This window comes from Hylobates moloch, unplaced genomic scaffold (assembly GCF_009828535.3).
Source record: "Hylobates moloch isolate HMO894 unplaced genomic scaffold, HMol_V3 SCAFFOLD_7, whole genome shotgun sequence".
In the NCBI taxonomy this organism is placed as follows: Eukaryota; Metazoa; Chordata; class Mammalia; order Primates; family Hylobatidae; genus Hylobates; species Hylobates moloch.
The window spans coordinates 29,466,229-29,484,714 of record NW_026652282.1 but is presented as its reverse complement, the minus strand read 5'-3'; the positions used below and the strand labels follow the sequence as shown (position 1 = coordinate 29,484,714).

General features: G+C 36.4%; 1 protein-coding gene across 1 annotated transcript in view; it reads left to right on the top strand.

Moving 5' to 3' along the window:
- Positions 1–18,486, top strand: part of DMD (dystrophin) — a 2,251,240-nt gene that overhangs the window by 533,607 nt on the left and 1,699,147 nt on the right. The window contains exons 5-6 of the mRNA XM_032756167.2: positions 5,381–5,473; positions 12,130–12,302. Coding sequence (XP_032612058.2) covers positions 5,381–5,473; positions 12,130–12,302 — 266 coding nt within the window. The remainder of the gene's footprint in view (positions 1–5,380; positions 5,474–12,129; positions 12,303–18,486) is intronic.

The window sequence follows — 18,486 nt, the reverse complement described above, 5'->3', positions numbered from 1 at the left end:
TACTAGATCAGAGTGTGTGTGTGTATGTGTGTGTGTGTTATACACACACACACACTCTGATCCAGTAGATACATCCTGTGAATTGTTATAATAACAGTAGAAGCATCAGTATCTGAAAATGTATGCATAAGATATTGGCCTGGTGTGGTGACTGCTGGTGGGAATTGTAAATTAGTTTTGCCATTGTGGAAAGCATTGTGGTGATTCCTCAAAGAACTTAAAACAGAAATACCATTCAACCCAGCAACCTCATTATTTGGTATATACCCAAAGGAATATAAGTTGTTCTACGATGAAGACACATGCACATATATGTTTTTTGCAGCACTATTCACAATAGCAAAGACGGGGAATCAACCTAAATGTCCATCAACAGTAGACTGATTAAGAAAATATTCTCCGTATATACCATGGAATACAACCCAGATTAAAAAAGAGAATGAGATTGCAGCAACATGGATGCAGCTGGAGCCATTATCCTTAGCAAACTAATGCAGGAACAGAAAACCAAATACCACATGATCTCACTTGTAAGTGGGAGTTAGGCTGGGCACGGCGACTGATACCTGTAACCTAGTACTTTGGGAGGCCGAGGCAAGTGGATCACCTGAGTTCAGGGGTTCGAGACCAGCCTGACCAACGTGGAGAAACCCTGTCTCTACTAAAAATACAAAATTAGCCAGGCGTGGTTGCAGGTGCCTGTAATCCCAGCTACTTGGGAGGCTGAGGCAGGAGAATCACCTGAAACCCGGGAGGCAGAGATTGCGGTGAGCCGAGATCACACTGTTGCACTCCAGCCTGGGCAACGAGCGAAACTCCATCTCAAAAAAAAAAGTGGGAGTTAATAACAAGAACACATGGATATAAAGTGGAGAACAACAGACACTGGAGCCCTACTCAGTAGTAAGAGGTGGGAGGAGGGAGAGGATCAGAAAAACTACCTATCAGGCACCATACTTATTACCTGCAGGCACCATATTTATTACCTTGGTGATGAAATGTGTACATGAAATCCCTATGACACACAGTTTACCTATATAACAAACCTGCACATGTACCCCTGAACCTAACATAAACGTTAAAAAGAGTAGCGGTTTGCCATATTGTCCCTGAATACAATATCTCTAATTCCCAATCAGTTATTACCCCCTAGTGATCTGAACTCTTTCTAGCATGCTTTTTCCACCTGACACTTTTCTTCTTTCCAGTCTATTTTTTCTTTACAGATTTAATCAATACTGAATACATGAATATATCTTATGTCTTTTGCTTACCTTGTCACAATGTTACTTCCTTTTTCTTACCGGCTTCTGTGAGACACAGTTGCCTACCTAATTGTTTTTCCTGTGGATATAGATAAATTTTATTGGAAAAAAAAAACCATGAACATTTATTTAGGTATTATCTGTGGCTGCTGCTGCTGTGTGTGTGTGTGTGCATGTGTGCGCGCGCCTATGACTTACTTTTTATTGTGGTAAAATGCAAATAATGTAAAATTTACCATATAACTATTTTTTATTTTTTAATTAGCAAAAAAAAATGTATATATCATGTACCATATGGTCTTCTAAAATATCTAGACTTTGTGGAATGCTTCAAGCTAATTAACATATACATTAACTTACATGTTTATCATTTGGGGTCGAGGACACTTAAAATCTTTTAGCAATTTTCAAAATACAATATTGTTAACCAAAGTCAGCATGTTATACAATAGATCTCTTGAATTTATTCCTGTTAAATGTAATTTAGTATCATTTGAGCAACATCTGCCCAACCCTCCTCCTCCAAGCTCTGTCCCCTCCTAACCATCATTTTACTCTCAATTCTATGAGCTCAACATTTTAAAATTTCATGTACAAGTTACATGATGTAATGTTTGTCTTTCTGTGCCTGGTTTATGTCATTTGACGTAACGTACTCTAGATTCATTAATGTCATTGCAAATGACAGGATTCTCTGCTTTTTAAGGCTGAGTAGTATTCCAGTGTGTGTAGTTGTGTATACCTGCGTTTTCTTTATTCTTTCTTCTACTGATGGACACTTAAGTTGATTTCCTATCTTGGCTATTTTGAGTAGCACTACAAAGTACATTGAAGTGCAGTTATTTATTTGACATATTGATTTGTTTCCTTTGGAATATATACCCAGCAGTAGAATTCCTGAATCATATGGTAGTTTTATTTGTAATTTTTTGAGAAAGCTCCATACTGTTTTTTATAATGAGTACAATAATTTACATTCCACCAACATTGTGCAAAGATTCCTTTTTCTCCACATCTTTGCCACAACTTATCTTTTATCTTTTTGATAATAGCCATTCTGTGTGATGTAATATTTCATTGTAGTTTTAATTTGCATTTCTCTGATGATTAGTGATGTTCAACGTTATTTCATTTATGTGCTGGCCATTGGTTTGTCTTCTTTTGAGAAATGTCTATTCAGGTACATTGCCCTAAATAGGGTTTGAGGTATTATTTTTTCTGTTTTTTTAGTGTATAATTCAGTGGCTTTAAGTATATTTCCGTTGTTGGGTAATCATCACCGCTATCCATCTCTAGAATGATTTCATCATCCCAAGTTGAATTCATATTGATTAAATGATTACTCCCCATTTTCCCCTCCCCTAGCCTTTAATAACTTCCCTTTTCTCTATGAATTTGACTATTTTAGGTACCTTATATAAGTAGAATCATACAATATTTGTCATTTTATGTCTTGCTTGTTTCACTTGTATGTTTTCAAGGTTCATTTATGTTGTAGTTTGTATCAGAATTTCATTCCTTTTTAAGGCTGAAAATATTCCATTGTATGTACATACCACATTTTGTTTATCCATTTATTTGTAGATGGACATTTGGGTGTTCTCACATTTTGGCTATTGTGAATAATGCTACTATGATAATTGGTCTACAAATATCTTAATCTGAAATGACAATTGGTTTACAAATATCTTAATCAGTATGATTTAATTATTTTGGTTATAAACGTAGAGGTAGAATTACTAGAACCTAATGGTAGATACTTTTTTATTATGTGACCTTCTGTTGTGAACTTCTTGACATTAGGGAGGTAGTACCTTACTTTCCTTTATCAGGTCTGAGCCCAGTACCTAAATACTGTGGAAACTGGACCTTATGAGACCTTTTATGAGGATAAGGAAATGGAGGAACTATCTTCCTGCTTACACAGTGACAAATCTTATGACAGTGGATAAGGGGTTACTGGAATCTAAGTGCCTATTACTTGATCTAAGTCTCCCCAGAGTCAGGTCTATGGCAAGTCAAAACGTATCTACCAGCAGTGCTTCCCGCAGTATGAGTGAGTCTGTTTCCTAAAAATCGCATGTTCTCTGCTTAACTGCTTGAATCTTCAGTGGTATATCATCTGATTGTCACTATCACTAGAATTAAGTTTCATGAAAGCAGAAGGTTTTTCCTTTTACATGCTCTTAGTACCTCATTGCCTGGCAGATAGCCAAAAGGTACTTGTTGAGTTAGTGCCTCAATGAATCAATAGATAAATTTATAGTGGCTTTTCCTTATGGAGGAATTTCTCTCCTCTACTGCCATATGAGGAATCCCCGGATGATGATGCAGATGATGATGCTTTCTTATTCTTGACTGATTAATCTCCCCTTCGATGTAGTAACATTTTGTAAAACTAAAGTATGATATCATGACCAAGATGTCAACATTCATATAACTCACCAGTAGTATTCAGATTTTCCCAGCTTTACTCATATTTATGTGTATGTGTGCATGCATATGTGTGTATTTAGTTCTATGCAACATTATTACATGTGTAGGTTTGTAAATCCACCATCAGAGTCAATATGCAGAATAGTTCCACCATTACAAGGGTCCCTCATATTGCCCTTTTATAAGAACATTCAGCTACCCTACATCTTACCCCCATTCCTGACCTTTGCCAACTGCTACTGTGTTCTCTATTTCTGTAACTTTGTCTTTTCAAGACTCTCATAAATACGGACTCATATAGTATGCTACCCTTTGAGAATGACTGTTTCCCCACTTAGCATAATGCCCATGAAATTCATCAAATTTGTTGCATGTATCAATAGTTTGTTCCTTTTCACTGATGAGCGTTATTCCATGGTGTGGCTGTACTATGGTTTATCTACCCCTGAGGGCATCTGGGGTCCCAGTTTGGGGCTATTACAAATAAATGTAGTATGAACACTTATGGGCAGGTTTTTGTGTACACATGTGTTTTCATTTCCTTGAGATAAATGCTCAAGAGCCCAATTACCAGATTGTATAGTAAGTACATGTTCAGTTCTGTGAGAAACTGCCAGACTGTTTTCCAAAGTGGAAACTGCCACTAGCAGGGGTCGAGTCATCCAGTTTCTCCACACCCTCACCAGCATTTTATGGCACTATTGTTTAATTTTAAACATTATCATAAATGTACAGCGATATATTATTGTGGTTATAATTTGCATTCCTCTGTTGGCTAAAAACATTGAACATCTTTTCAGATGCTTACTTTTCAGGTGCTTGTGTTTAACCTCACTCCACCTAAACATGTGAGGATTGTGACGGACAGGAGACGTAGAGATTTGTCTTAAGGCAAATAAAACCCTGCCAGATTTTCATTTCCAAACACAGTCCTAGACAGAGATAAGAGAGCTGGCAATTTGCTCCATTGTTTATTAGAGACCTAACATTCATTCTAAAACAGAGGCATTTTACTAAAATGCAGTCAGCCTTAATTATAGTGGCACTCCTTGGAGCTAGGTGGAAGTACTGGTGAATTTTTCTGAGTTGTAATTCTATACTAGAAAGCATATCTTAATTTAATTTAATTTTATTATTTTTTGAGACCACTCTCTCTGTCATCCAGGCTGGATCATGGCCGATCACTCCCGGGTTCACGCCATTCTCCTGCCTCAGCCTCCCGAGTAGCTGGGACTACAGGCACCCACCACCGTGCCCAGCTAATTTTTTGTATTTTTAGTAGAGATGGGGTTTCACCGTGGTCTCGATCTCCTGACCTCATGATCCACCTGCCTCAGCCTCCCAAACTGCTGGGATTACGGGAGTGAGCCACCGCGCCAGCCGCATATCTTAATTTTAAACATCCTTTATGACATTTTATTCTGAGATACTCCAGTTGGCCTCTTCAATCTGCAGTAATCTATTCATGTGCTGAAAGTAAATATATTTGGGGTGCTTGTTTGTTATGGAAAGTGATTTTACAAATGCATTTTGTTTAATTTTTAGATTATTTTTAAAAAGCTTTAGTGCTAAGTCTCTGAAAATTGCTAAATGCAATTACCTTCACGTTTTTATCATTATTATTGCAACTAGGCATTTGGTCTCTTTACGTTCAAATGTTTTACCCCTCTCTCTAACAGGTTGATTTAGTGAATATTGGAAGTACTGACATCGTAGATGGAAATCATAAACTGACTCTTGGTTTGATTTGGAATATAATCCTCCACTGGCAGGTAAGAATCCTGATGAATGGTTTTCTTTTGGGTAACATTAATCTTGTTTTTTTAATTTTTACCCTTGACATGTGAAACAAACGCGTGTTTCTAACAATAACAAACCCTTCTCCATAGTGCTGCTTTTTAAATTGACACGACCATGTCATCTGAAATGTTAAGGATCATCACGGTATAAAATAGGATCTGGTACATTTACAGGAATATTTTTTCAAAATTTTATTTCATTGAGTAGGTATAAGGTAAAAATACAAAGTCCCAATCTAGGTGAGTAATTTTTTTCACAAATGTATGTTCTATAACTTATCTATAAGTTAATTTACATAGCTTTGTAAAAAGAAAGATATTTTTTATTTTAATCCCTACCAAAGGAATGAAGCTTTCTCCATCTTGGGTATTCTCAACATAAATTATTGCCAATGAAAGATTAGTAGAATATGGGTATCTCTATCATTAAATGTGTTATACATACAAACTCCATAATGTGATTTGGAAATTATTTTTAAGTCACCTGAGAATAGGGTCTTCTGTCTATTTGACCTCTGCAAAATGGGTTGAAGGATTTGTGGAAAAGATACAGACACACACCCATGTGTGTGTATATATATATTGTATATATGCGTGTATATATATATTGTATATATGCGTGTATATATATAATGACAGTCTATATATACACGCATATATACAATATGTGTGTGTATGTATATACACACTCATATCCACACATTATATATGTATATATATACACTCATCTCCACACATTATATATGTATATATGACCAACATGAACTTATATCGACGAATATTATCCACTCATTGTATATATACATAATATAATACATAATCATAGTATATATACGTAATCATACCTGAACTTATATCCACTAATATCCACTCATTGTGTATATATATATAATATTAACTCATTTACACATATATATAAATATGTATGTATATATGTATACCAACATGAACTTGAATTTAAACTTCCACAGTTACCATCTTAGCGGCATTTGGTATATTGCCACCCCTGTTCTGGGCCATAGTCCCCTCACTATCAAAAGAGTAAAAATAAAAATAAACGTGTATGTATTTCTTATCATGCAAGATTAAGTGGGAGAATATCTGCAAGGCACTCAGTGTAGTATACTACTTTTATTTGAGTTGTATCGTATAACTTGTATTGATTGCTTAAAGTTTTCCACTCATTTAAAAAATTTGGAGGCTGAGAAATGACTGCTATTTTTACTGGTCGGGATTACTTTTTTATAAATCAGCTTTTTTGAAATGTAATTGTTATACCAATCAGTGTACTAATTCTAAGTGTAAAATTCAGTTTGCATCAATCTGGTTTAGTTCTGATTCTTGGTAGCCTCTCAAACTATTTTGAGGGATGAATAATTCCCCCCTACCAAGTTCATTAAAATTTGTAGGATATTTACAGAGTTATATAGCCATCATAGCAATCTAATTTTGGCACTTTTCCACCACCCTAAAAAGTTTCTTCTGCATTTATGGTCATTTTTTACTCCCACTCCAGCCCTAGGCAATTGTCAATCTATTTCTGTCCATACACGTTTGCCTTTTTGGATATTTTATATCAATATAATAGCTGTTCTTTTGTGTCTGGCTTCTTTCACTGAGGGTAATAGTTCACATCCATCCCTATTGTAGCAGATATCATGGCTTTATTTGGTAAACTTGAATTTAATTTTTTTTTTTTTTGAGACAGAGTCTTGCTCTGTCGTCCAGGCTGGAGTGCAGTGGCACGATCTCGGCTCACTGCAAGCTCCGCCTTCCGGGTTCCCGCCATTCTCCTGCGTCAGCCTCCCGAGTAGCGGGGACTACAGGCACTTGCTACCATGCCTGGCTAAATTTTTTTTGTATTTTTAGTAGAGACAGGGTTTCACTGTGTTAGCCAGGATGGTCTCGATTTCCTGACCTCGTGATCCGCTCGCCTCGGCCTCCTAAAGTGCTGGGATTGCAGGCATGAGCCACTGCGCCCGGCTTGTATTTTAACTTGAATTGTAGATTGCTCTTGCTCAGAGTCAAATAGTTAGTAGACACAAAGTGTAACTATTCAATTCAGCAGCCATATTGCTCTCCTAATTGGCCCCATATATTTTTATTCCAAATTCTCTAAACAGGCTTAATGCTATTTCACAACAGTAAGCGGGGAGAGGGGAAGAGAAAGAGCGGGAATTAATATGTGCTGGCAACAAAGAATAGCTCATAGGAGCCTTAAGTGAGCGCAAGTTGGCCGATTTTCAGCCCGTTCCATATAGTGATGGGTGTCAAACAGAACCAGCAAGGAACATACCCCATCTCTCCCCAAACTGCTTTTCATTTGTTGCTCAGTACTTCTCAAAATATCTTGAGGAAGGAACACTTTTCCCCAATCCATTGTATGTAAGATAGAATAAAACCAAAGCGTTACAAAAATAAGAAGGCCAACACCCAAGCTCCCTCCTTTGTTATTAAATGCAATAGACATAATTGGTACTCTGTAAAATCGCTGCATAAGTTTCTTGATGCACTCTCAATTGTTGACTTTATTTTATGGCATAGTAACAAATAATTCCTAGATTGAATCCAGTTTGCAGATCCCACTTTGCGTAAGACAGATGTAAGTTTTGACAAAGCCAGCAGAAGAACTCAAGCATGCACAGAGCTCCAAAAGGCACTCTGAATTGTATTTATTGTTTATACTATTTCTTAGATGATCTTACCATTTTTAAAAATATCCTGAAGCCCTTTCCAACTCCATCTGAACTAGTCCAAGATAAGCTTTGAAGACTATTATGTCTGATAATTTCTTCACTTGCTTGCAAGTTGTTCATTTATTATTATTATTATTTTTATTTATTTATTTATTTTTGAGACAGAGTCTTGCTCTGTCACCCAGGGTGGAGTGCAGTGGTGCGATCTCGGCTCACTGCAAGCTCTGCCCCCTGGGTTCACGCCATTCTCCTGCCTCAGCCTCCCGAGTAGCTGGGACTACAGGTGCCTGCCACCATGCCCGGCTAATCTTTTGTATTTTGTTTAGTAGAGATGGGGTTTCACCGTGTTAGCCAGGATGGTCTTGATCTCCTGACCTCGTGATCCGCCTGTCTCGGCCTCCTAAAGTGTTGGGATTACAGGCGTGAGCCACGGCACCCAGCCCATTTTTTATTATTAGCATGTGGAGGCGCTTTTGCAATGAGGAATATCAGAAGGAATGCTTTTTAAATCTTTGTCTGAGACCTCCCTTATAGCCTGTTGTTTTCCATTTATGCCCTTGAATCACCATATCCTTGAGACTGCAAGACTGTAGACTCTTCCCAGTCTCTGCTTACTTATCTCATCTCTCTCTTATATCACACTGCCCTGTTCTAAAACTATTAAGCACACTTTGAAAAATTATCTTCCTCACCATTCTTCATAATAATCCAGTGAAGCTAAAAATATGTTTTTTTTTAACCAACATTAAATATTTTCCTTCCTATTAAATGGTAGAAGCCCTTGAATTTCAGCAAAGATTAAAGGACATTCTGATCAACGTAAGGTATATTCTAGATCTATCAGATAAAGAGCAGCATTTAGAGATAGAACGATGTTGACCCCTTTTTCTAATGCCACATACTATGTTATTAATAGTGTCATGGAGGACTTCTCATTGAACTTGTGAAAACTCAGGAATGCAAACCCTGTTTTCCTATTACTGTTTTTCCAGTGTCCATCTCAAATTAAATTGCTAGCCTAAAACAGTAACGCATATTTTGCAGCATAGGCAGCTTTGAACAAAATGGCAAAGCATATAACGTGTGTTTCGCATCTTTTTCTTCTCAAGTGCAATCCATCTTTTTCAGAGTGCTAAACTTGGCTCTGGCAACCAGCTGGTTATAAAAAACAAATCTTGCTAACAGTGGTGAGCTATCAGAAGTCAGGTCCATACTTTTACTGGACAATTCAAGGGATGTACTTAATGGCAATGCTAATTCACTTTAGAATGTTTATATAATTGATACAATTTGCAATTACAGGAGAATGATGACGTTTGCACTGCTGAAAGCCATCCCTGTAAATTCCTGCCTACCAAGTCACTTCTGTGCAAAACAGTTCTTGTTCTGCTCTTCTGCAGAGCTTCACACAAACTGTCCTTACCATATAAGATTATTCCTACTCTCTTCACTTCTATTCCTCTGCTGCAACTTCTTTTAATCACAGTCTGTGTTCTGGGGAGCAGACTTCAGAGTTGAGTTTGGCAGGCAGAATGTTTATTAAGCCATGCCGTGGGTAGAAAAAACACCTGTAGAAGGGCAGAGGTGACAGGAGTGTGGAAAGAGGAAGAACTAGAGCTGTGACGTAGACCCTATGATACCCTTATTCAAACGCCGTAGACAACTTGCAGCTAGGATGACCCTTCAGAGTTGTCTCAAGTGGGGTTAAAATGGCTGAGTGTTTATACTACGCCCCTTCATCAGTCAATAGATGTGGGTTGCCCTGGAAAGGGTGCGACATTGGCTGGCAGGACTCTACAACTCAGGTGGTACCTGAGAGAACTAGCAACTAGAAGCTGCCTGACCACAGCTGGAGCAACAAGCCCTTCCTTGAAGGTCAATCTTGGTGGTGCATCTCCATGTCCATCATGCCTTCTTGGCCCAGTTAACTCCCAGTCATTTTTAAAAATCACTGCTCAAAGACAGTTCAACTTTGTTCCTTTTAAAAATTGATTTATAGTTGTATGCGTGCACACACACAAATACATCTGTTTAAATTGAGCCTCTTTTAGAGACCGTGAGACCTGAGGATGGGACAGTTTTCTGTTTACAGGCTCACCTTTGGGACCAGCTCAATGATTTTTTGATAACTTCCTTTTATGTAGGAAAAGGAGACATGATTATCATACATTGCCCTTTATTATTTTTTTTCTGAGCAACATATGCACCTAAGTAGAAGCAATAACAGCGAGGCTGAGGCTGATAAGCTGAATTAGTGACATAATGATGCTATACAGGAGTTTCGGATTGAATACTTTGTTGTCCTTTAACATTATGCACATAGAGGGCAGACTGGCCAAGCATTTCACAAATGAATCACATTCATCATTGGAGGATTGTTTGATTATTGCAAATCCGTTACCACCATTAAGCCACTATCTGCTGATTCCAACCCTAATTTAGCACAGGACACAAAATACACCTCCTGCAGTCACTGTACATAAAGGTTGAGCAATTTATAATTTTAGAATATGAGACAAATTACATAATTATTTGACCTGTATTCACTGAGTAACTGACTGAATAAGTAGGTCAAGAAGGAATTAGGAAAACTGGATAATCCACTCCTGAATAATAGACTTACTTATCAAGGGATTGTGATAGATACATGCAAAAATTTCAGATCTCCAAGTCATTACTGTGTTTACAAAGCATCATCTCAAATCTTTTAAAAGTATGTTAAAATGAGATTTAGTAGTATATCCTAAAATTTGCATTTACTTTTTAATAAAAAGATGACTAACATTGGAGATGTTAAAAAATGCGTTTACCCCAAAGGCACTTGTTAACTTCTATATGGATGAAAAAGTAAAATTGTCGTATTTAGAATGCACAATAAATATTCATCATCTGATCAAATGTTGACAGTATATGAACCTTAACCTTCCCAGAAGGAAAGTGCTTAGTGGTACAGACTAATCACTTTTACATAGATGTCTTCTTCCAGCATCTTATAAGGGGCTTATATTTAAAAAGCAGTCTTTCATAAATAATAATTCTTTAATAAAAGATGTAGACAGTTTTTTCTATGAAGTGTCACTGCATTCATGAAACTTAGAAAAAATGCTTAGAATGTATTTCTGCATCAGATGACTCAGAAGAATTAAACTTGATAATCTGTTGAATAACATCTGCACATGCATGAAGCCTATGAGAGAATCAAATACATGGAAACCAATTAATGAAAATAGAACCTAGGCTACACATGTACAGCTCTTAGGGATAAATATTTCCTTCCTTTGTTGTTGTTTTTCTTCATTTTAGGTAGGCAAACATTTCTGTCTTCTTTTCAGTTCAGCCAATAAACATAACTTGCATTAAATGATGGTATGAAATCAGGGGTTTTATTTGACCATATTTTGTACTTTGATCTTACACTAACCTTGCATGTAAGATACACAGAAATGAGGCCTAGAAAAGGGTAAGCAGCTTGTCCAATTACCACAATTAATAGCAAAGGCAAAATTTGAACATATACTTTAAAAAACAATTATCTATACTATTCCTCCTATCCAAAAAGCACTTTTATATCTTAAGTCCTTGGTTAACAATAAGTCTAATGTTTTATACACTGTCTTCTCTAGCTTGTTCATTGAAAGCTAGAAGAAGGTGAGCAATTGTATAAACAGTAAATGTTCAGTCTAATAGGGCAGAATCCAGGAGTAATAATGAACACATTCAGTAAATGGTATGGCATAGACACCAATGAATCAGAATAGACTCCTAGCCTTTTAGAATAGACTTAACTTCTGGTAGAACCTATTATGTCTCATTACTAATTGGCCCTAAAATTTCTATTATTTATTACTGAAGATCAAGGACATTGATATTTAAGTTTGCACGGTTCTTGCTCAAGGAATGCATTTTCTTATGAAAATTTATTTCCACGTGTAGGTCAAAAATGTAATGAAAAACATCATGGCTGGATTGCAACAAACCAACAGTGAAAAGATTCTCCTGAGCTGGGTCCGACAATCAACTCGTAATTATCCACAGGTCAATGTAATCAACTTCACCACCAGCTGGTCTGATGGCCTGGCTTTGAATGCTCTCATCCATAGTCATAGGTAAGATTACTGAGACGTTAAATAACTTGTAAAAGTGGTGATTTAGACTCTGATGACTTATTTTTCCCCAGTATGGTTCCAGATCATGTCCTACTTTACAACATGTTATGTACATTGACCACATTGATCTAACATTCCATCGGAATGAACTAATTAAGAATATTTTCTTGTGTTTTATATGATACATATAATTCAGTTGTTGAAATATTAACATTAGTGGAGCGTGAAATTGGTTATGGTGGAGGGATAGTATCAATATGTTTGACACTGGGACTCCCAGTAAATCCAGGTTGTATTCTAACTTTGCTGAGAATGGGGTTGGTCTTTTTATACAGATAATGTGTTTGTATAAGCCTAAACTGTACAGCTAAAAATGGTTCTGGATCTCATATGAGTAGTCGTAGTTAAATTAATTACCATCATCAGATAAGTAGTGTGGAGAAAGAAACATCTGTTTTATCAGATACACACTTAGATATCAAACACCATAAAGCCCTGTATACTTTGTTCTAGTTCAGGGTCATAAGACGCTCAGAGCATTTTAGAAACCAAGACAAAGAGCAGAACACAATTAATTCTACGACACCGTGTTCAGAATACCAAAAGAAACAGTTGCTCTGGAACAGCAAATAAATTGCTATAAAGCAAGAGAGAGATCTTTTGTGGATCTTAATAAAAAGAACTCACTGTAATACAGTGAACCAAAGTCCTTAACTATATTCCATTCAACATTGTATTTCTTAAGATGAAAAACAAGTTTTTTTTGTTGCTTTTCTTGTGTAAAGTTCAGTAAATGAATAACAGTTCAAGAAAAAAAAGCAAAGCAGTGTAGGAAATGTATATGTACACATACTGATAGATATATAATATATACTATACCATATATACTACATCATTTATACTCCGTATATATGTATATATGTGTATATACATGTATACGTGTACGTGTATATATATACATGTATACGTGTACGTGTATATACGTGTATACGTGTATGTGTGTATATATACGTGTATATGTGTACGTGTGTATATATACGTGTATACGTGTACGTGTGTATATATACGTGTATACGTGTACATGTGTATATATGTGTATATGCGTACGTGTGTATATATACGTGTATATGTGTATGTGTGTATATGCGTGTGTATGTATATATATACGTGTATATGTGTATGTGTATACACACGTATACATGTATACGTGCATGTATATATATGCTTGTGTGTGTGTATGTGAGAGAGAGGGACTACAGTTACTCTATTTTGGTCTTCCTGTTACCCATTTCATTTACCCAACCCAGGGCTAAATGCATTGCCTAATTAACTGTTTTAAAATGTCACTGGATTGCATCTTGCCTAATTTTCAGTGCAAGATATGTTTTGTAACTTTTTTTTTTTTTTTTGACCACTCTACCATTTTCCTATGCCAATCCTGCTTCTAGAAAAGCTCAGAATATGAATTTTCTCTATGGTAAAGTTCAGTCCAAGAGCAAACACACTTCAAATAAGCATCTTTGTCAGGTGTCTTGCTCCAGCTGGATTTAATTAACCCCATCCAGACTGGGTTTCCAGGTGAATTATTCAGCAACGTGAGTTTAGAAAAGTGGCAGACATGCATTCAAACGTCACGTTAAGCAATGTTAACACATTGTTTTTTGTATGACAGAAGACAAATTTTCCACAGCCTCAATACAGTTAGATGAGAAGGGATAGAGACATTCAGTCTGTGTTTTAAGTCAATGCTCATTTATGCAGCCACATGCTTCACACTAAGGGCCTGAAAATATTGATTTGGCTGTTCATATACACATTTGCAGATGAATAAAAATATCAAGGATCAGGTTATATGGTCCTTGTTGGCTCTCTAACATTTTTCCCTTCAGGTGGAAGACTTCAATCCTGCAGGCATGTTCACACTCTATATTTGTTAATATTCTATTTCATGATTTCTGAATACATTTGTAGGTAATACAGTAAACATACCCAGATTGCCCTGCTTTATCTGTCCCTGACCCACTCTTTCTCTGTCAAAATAGCCTCATTTATATACTCTCTCCTGTCATATTGGATGAATCATCAGTAACACTCTCTTTATGCATTACATGCTTACTTTTCAAGAGGTTCTTCAAGGTTTAATGCTCTTTCATGAATCATCTCCCCCTTCTTTTTGTATTTGGCAGATGTTCATATTCTTTATCTAAAGAAAAAAATGGTTGAACTTTCTGTTCCAAAGCGATTGTCATTGGCACAATTAGGAATGTCATGAGGTGCCCTGATTTCAATAATTGAGTGGCTCAACTATACAGAACAAAGACATGTAGTTAATATAGAGCATAAGGGTCATGGAAGTTAAAAGTTGTGTGATAAAACGCAAAGTCCACTACAATACCCTTCAAAGGAAGCCAGATTTCTACTTTTTGTGTTAAAACCCAATGATAATTGATTAGAAATATGTACAAAAGATGCAGATAAAATTACAATAACTATAAAGTTACAATTGTCTTCCTAAATCCTTATTTTAGTGTATTACCACAGTAAATTAGAAGAAAATGGACGCTAGAATCAGGAGCAAAGGGAAAACAGAACCACAATGTGTCTTCATGACCCCAATCTTAATTAACACATTTGAATTCTTAGACGCAGTCACTGTCAGCTACTTTTACTTTGGTTCCTGATGGTTATAATAATATGTGTGATAATGTTTCTACTTGTTTACAAACTAATTTCTAACAGTATAGGTATTTACTCCGTAGTATGAAGCCCAGCCATATACCTTTCATTCCCAGGTTTTTCCTAATTTTATTACTTGTAATCATTTTATTCTTGTAATTTTTGCTTTTATTACATTAAATGGTATGAGTATACCTCATTATAAATTTTTACCAAGTTTAGAAAGGAACTTTTCACCAACATGAAAAATGAGAAAATCATCACACATCCTTACTCTCGCGTCTTCTCCACCTCCCATTTCGAATTAATTGTGTTTGTGTCAGTAGTATTTATAACATTTATATCAGTTCTGTAAAGATAGGTGTTTTTGGCTTGAGTCTGTAAATTGAAAATACATCACTCTTCTTATGTAAATGTAATTAACATTACAGCAAAGTAATAGAAACGAGTGTTTTTAAACAATTATTATTTTGTAGACACCATTCTAGGTAAAATATTCAATCAAGTTCCATGACGTAGATGCTGTCATTTTACCCATCTCACAAATAGATAAACCGAGTCATAGAGAGGTTATGTAATTTACGTAAAACTATTTGGCTAATATGTGGTAGAGCTAGGATTTAAATTTACACTATCCTAATCATGGTGTTGATTTTATTAAAAATCTAGTGATCCTTGGTTGCAAGTTAATAAATTATGGTCCAGGTTAACATTAAATGCTGTGTGGGTTTCCTCCATGGTTGGTTAGTTTTACGATTTTTAAGCATTTGAATGTCATAGATATTTAAAACGTTAATTTTAATAGTATAAAAGAACTCAATTCATTTTTAATGCTAGATGTGACCTCAAAGGCTATTCAGTGCAATGCTTCTTTTTGAATGAGAATGCCAAAGCTCAAATAAATTATATGACTTTGATAAGATATCCACACACTCAGGTGGTTAGTTCGTGGTCAAGGAAAAGGGGAAGGTAAGACAAGGGAAAACAGCACGAATACATAAGCAATGCTCTTTTTTTCCCCTCATCATACTCAATTTAACTGTTTATACTATGCCATAGATGAGAAAACTAGTTTCTCGTATGTTCCCACCTATGTTCTTTTTCTACTCCCATTGCCTGCAGAAAAGAAGATAAGGCAAGAGGGCGCATAGTGAACTGAAAAGTCCCCTAAATAGTCTACAATTTTTTAATTTTTTATATATTTTTCATAACAAACGCATTATCCAATATGTAAATATGCTAGTTTCCATAAGCTTGTTAGCTTTTAGGGGTATTTTGGAAAATATAGAAGGATTCGATTTCCTAATAATTGTAAAAATTCTGGTGTATTAACTAGAGTAGAAGCAATTAAGAAACAAATCTGTATATTTATATATATTTTTTTGAGACAGAGTCTCGCTCTGTTGCACAGGCTAGAGTGTAGTGGGCCAACCTTGGCTCACTGCAACCTCCACTTCCCAGGTTCAAGAGATTCTATTGCCTCAGCCTCCTGAGTAGCTGGGACTACAGGCCCGGGCCACCACGCCCTGCTAATTTTTGTATTTTTAGTAGAGTCGGGGTTTTACCATGCTGTCCAGGCTGGTCTCGAAATCCTGGCCTCAGGTGATCCGCCCATCTGGGCCTCCCAAAGTGCTGGGATTACAGGCGGGAGCCTCTGCGCCTGGCCAATTTGGAATTAACGATTTTAGAAAATAACAGCTAACCTACCTTTGTAACTTTTTTTTTTTTGCATAGCATGAGCTCTTAAACACGAGTCCATTACTAGATTCAAATATCTTAAAACTGTGTGTAGATTCTGTTCACAGATATGGAGAGTTTTTTTTGTAGGAGTAGAAGTTTCATAGCTCTCAACAGATTTTCAAAGGTGTCTGTGATTCTGAATAGGTGAAGAACCACTTTACTAATGATTTCCAGTGCTGTTGGGATAAATTATAATTCATTAACAGCCAACACCTTATGCTAACTCTGCCAGTTTCTTTCTCTTAAACCTATCTGCTACCACTTGATACTTAGAATCTTCCAATGGAGCCAGGCCTGTGAGGTCTTGATTATGTGAGCATGTTTTGCTTTTTTCCTTCCCTAAGAACTATAATTCTCTAATACTCACACAACTTCGAATTCTATTAACAATACTTTTTTTTCATGGAAGTCCAAACGTCTATTTAATCTGCCTTTCAGCCTCAGAAAACTTTCTTGACGTCTTCAGATTTTATAAAACATTTTCTTATTGTCTGTGTTTTTTCACATTTAGAGTTTAATTAATTCATATGGCTTCTTTATTTTTCTTGCTCATTAAATTTAAAATCCTTATAAGGCAAGAACTTCCTCTTTACGCTCCTTTGCATTTTCTCTGTTATCAAGTAACGTGGTATGTATGTTGTATGTGCTCATCCATTCTCTCGTGTAGTTGATGTTTGTTGAGCCTTTATTATGTGTCAGGCTGGGTTTCCAGGAGTGAACGAAACAGGCAATAAAAGATTGTACATTCTAGTGGAAGAGAAAGATAGACAAAATTAATTAAATTATATAATACGTTAAATAGTAAGTGTTAATGAGAAAAGTATAAAGCAGATAAGGAGAAAGAAAATGAGTATATGTGAGTTTGATTTGAGGCATGCAATTTTCTTTCATTTATGTATTTAGGAGACTGGGTCTTGCTCTGTCACCCAGGCTGGAGTGCAGTGGTACAATCATGGCTCACTGTAGCCACCCAGGCTCAAGTGATTCTCCAACCTCAGTAGCTGGGACCACAGGGGCATGCCAGCACACTTGGCTAATTTTTTTTTTTTTAAAGCTGTAGAGACCAGGTCTCACTATGTGTTTCAGGTTGGTCTCTAACTCCTGGCCTCAAGCAAATCCTTCAGCCTCAGCCTCTCAAAGTGCTTGGTTTACAGGTGTGAGCCAAGGCGCCTGGCCAGCATGCAGTTTTAGATAGGGCTTGGGCAGGGAAGAACTTCTCAGTGATGTGATTTTCGAGTAAAGACCCAATGGAAGTAAAGGAGTGAGCCATGTTGATGTCTTTGAAAAGCGAATTCCAAATCCAAGTGCAGGAAACTATGGATCCTGTTTATGGAATATGAGGAAAGAGACAAGAAATAAATTCAGAGAGTTAATAGGGACCTGGACCCTGTTGGACTTCATAGATCACAGGAAATATGTAATTTTTACTTCCCCCTAAAGCAGAGATTTGAGAAGACCGATATGATGAAACATGTTAACAGATCTCTCTGGCAACTCTGCTGTGCACTGATTAACACAGGCCAAGAGTGAGAGAAGAGGGAACAGTTATGAGGCTATTGTGATAATTCATGCAAGATAAAATGGATTTTGGACTAAAGTGATGGCAGTGAGGATAGTCAGAAGCAGTCAAATTCTGAATACATTTTGAATTAAATGTTGTGTGAGAGTAAAATAGTCATTAAGGATGACTCCAAGGGTTTTCATCTGAGCAACTGCAATTTTAAACATGTTGTTCATTATTGAGGAAGGGAGAACAGCAAGAAAAGTA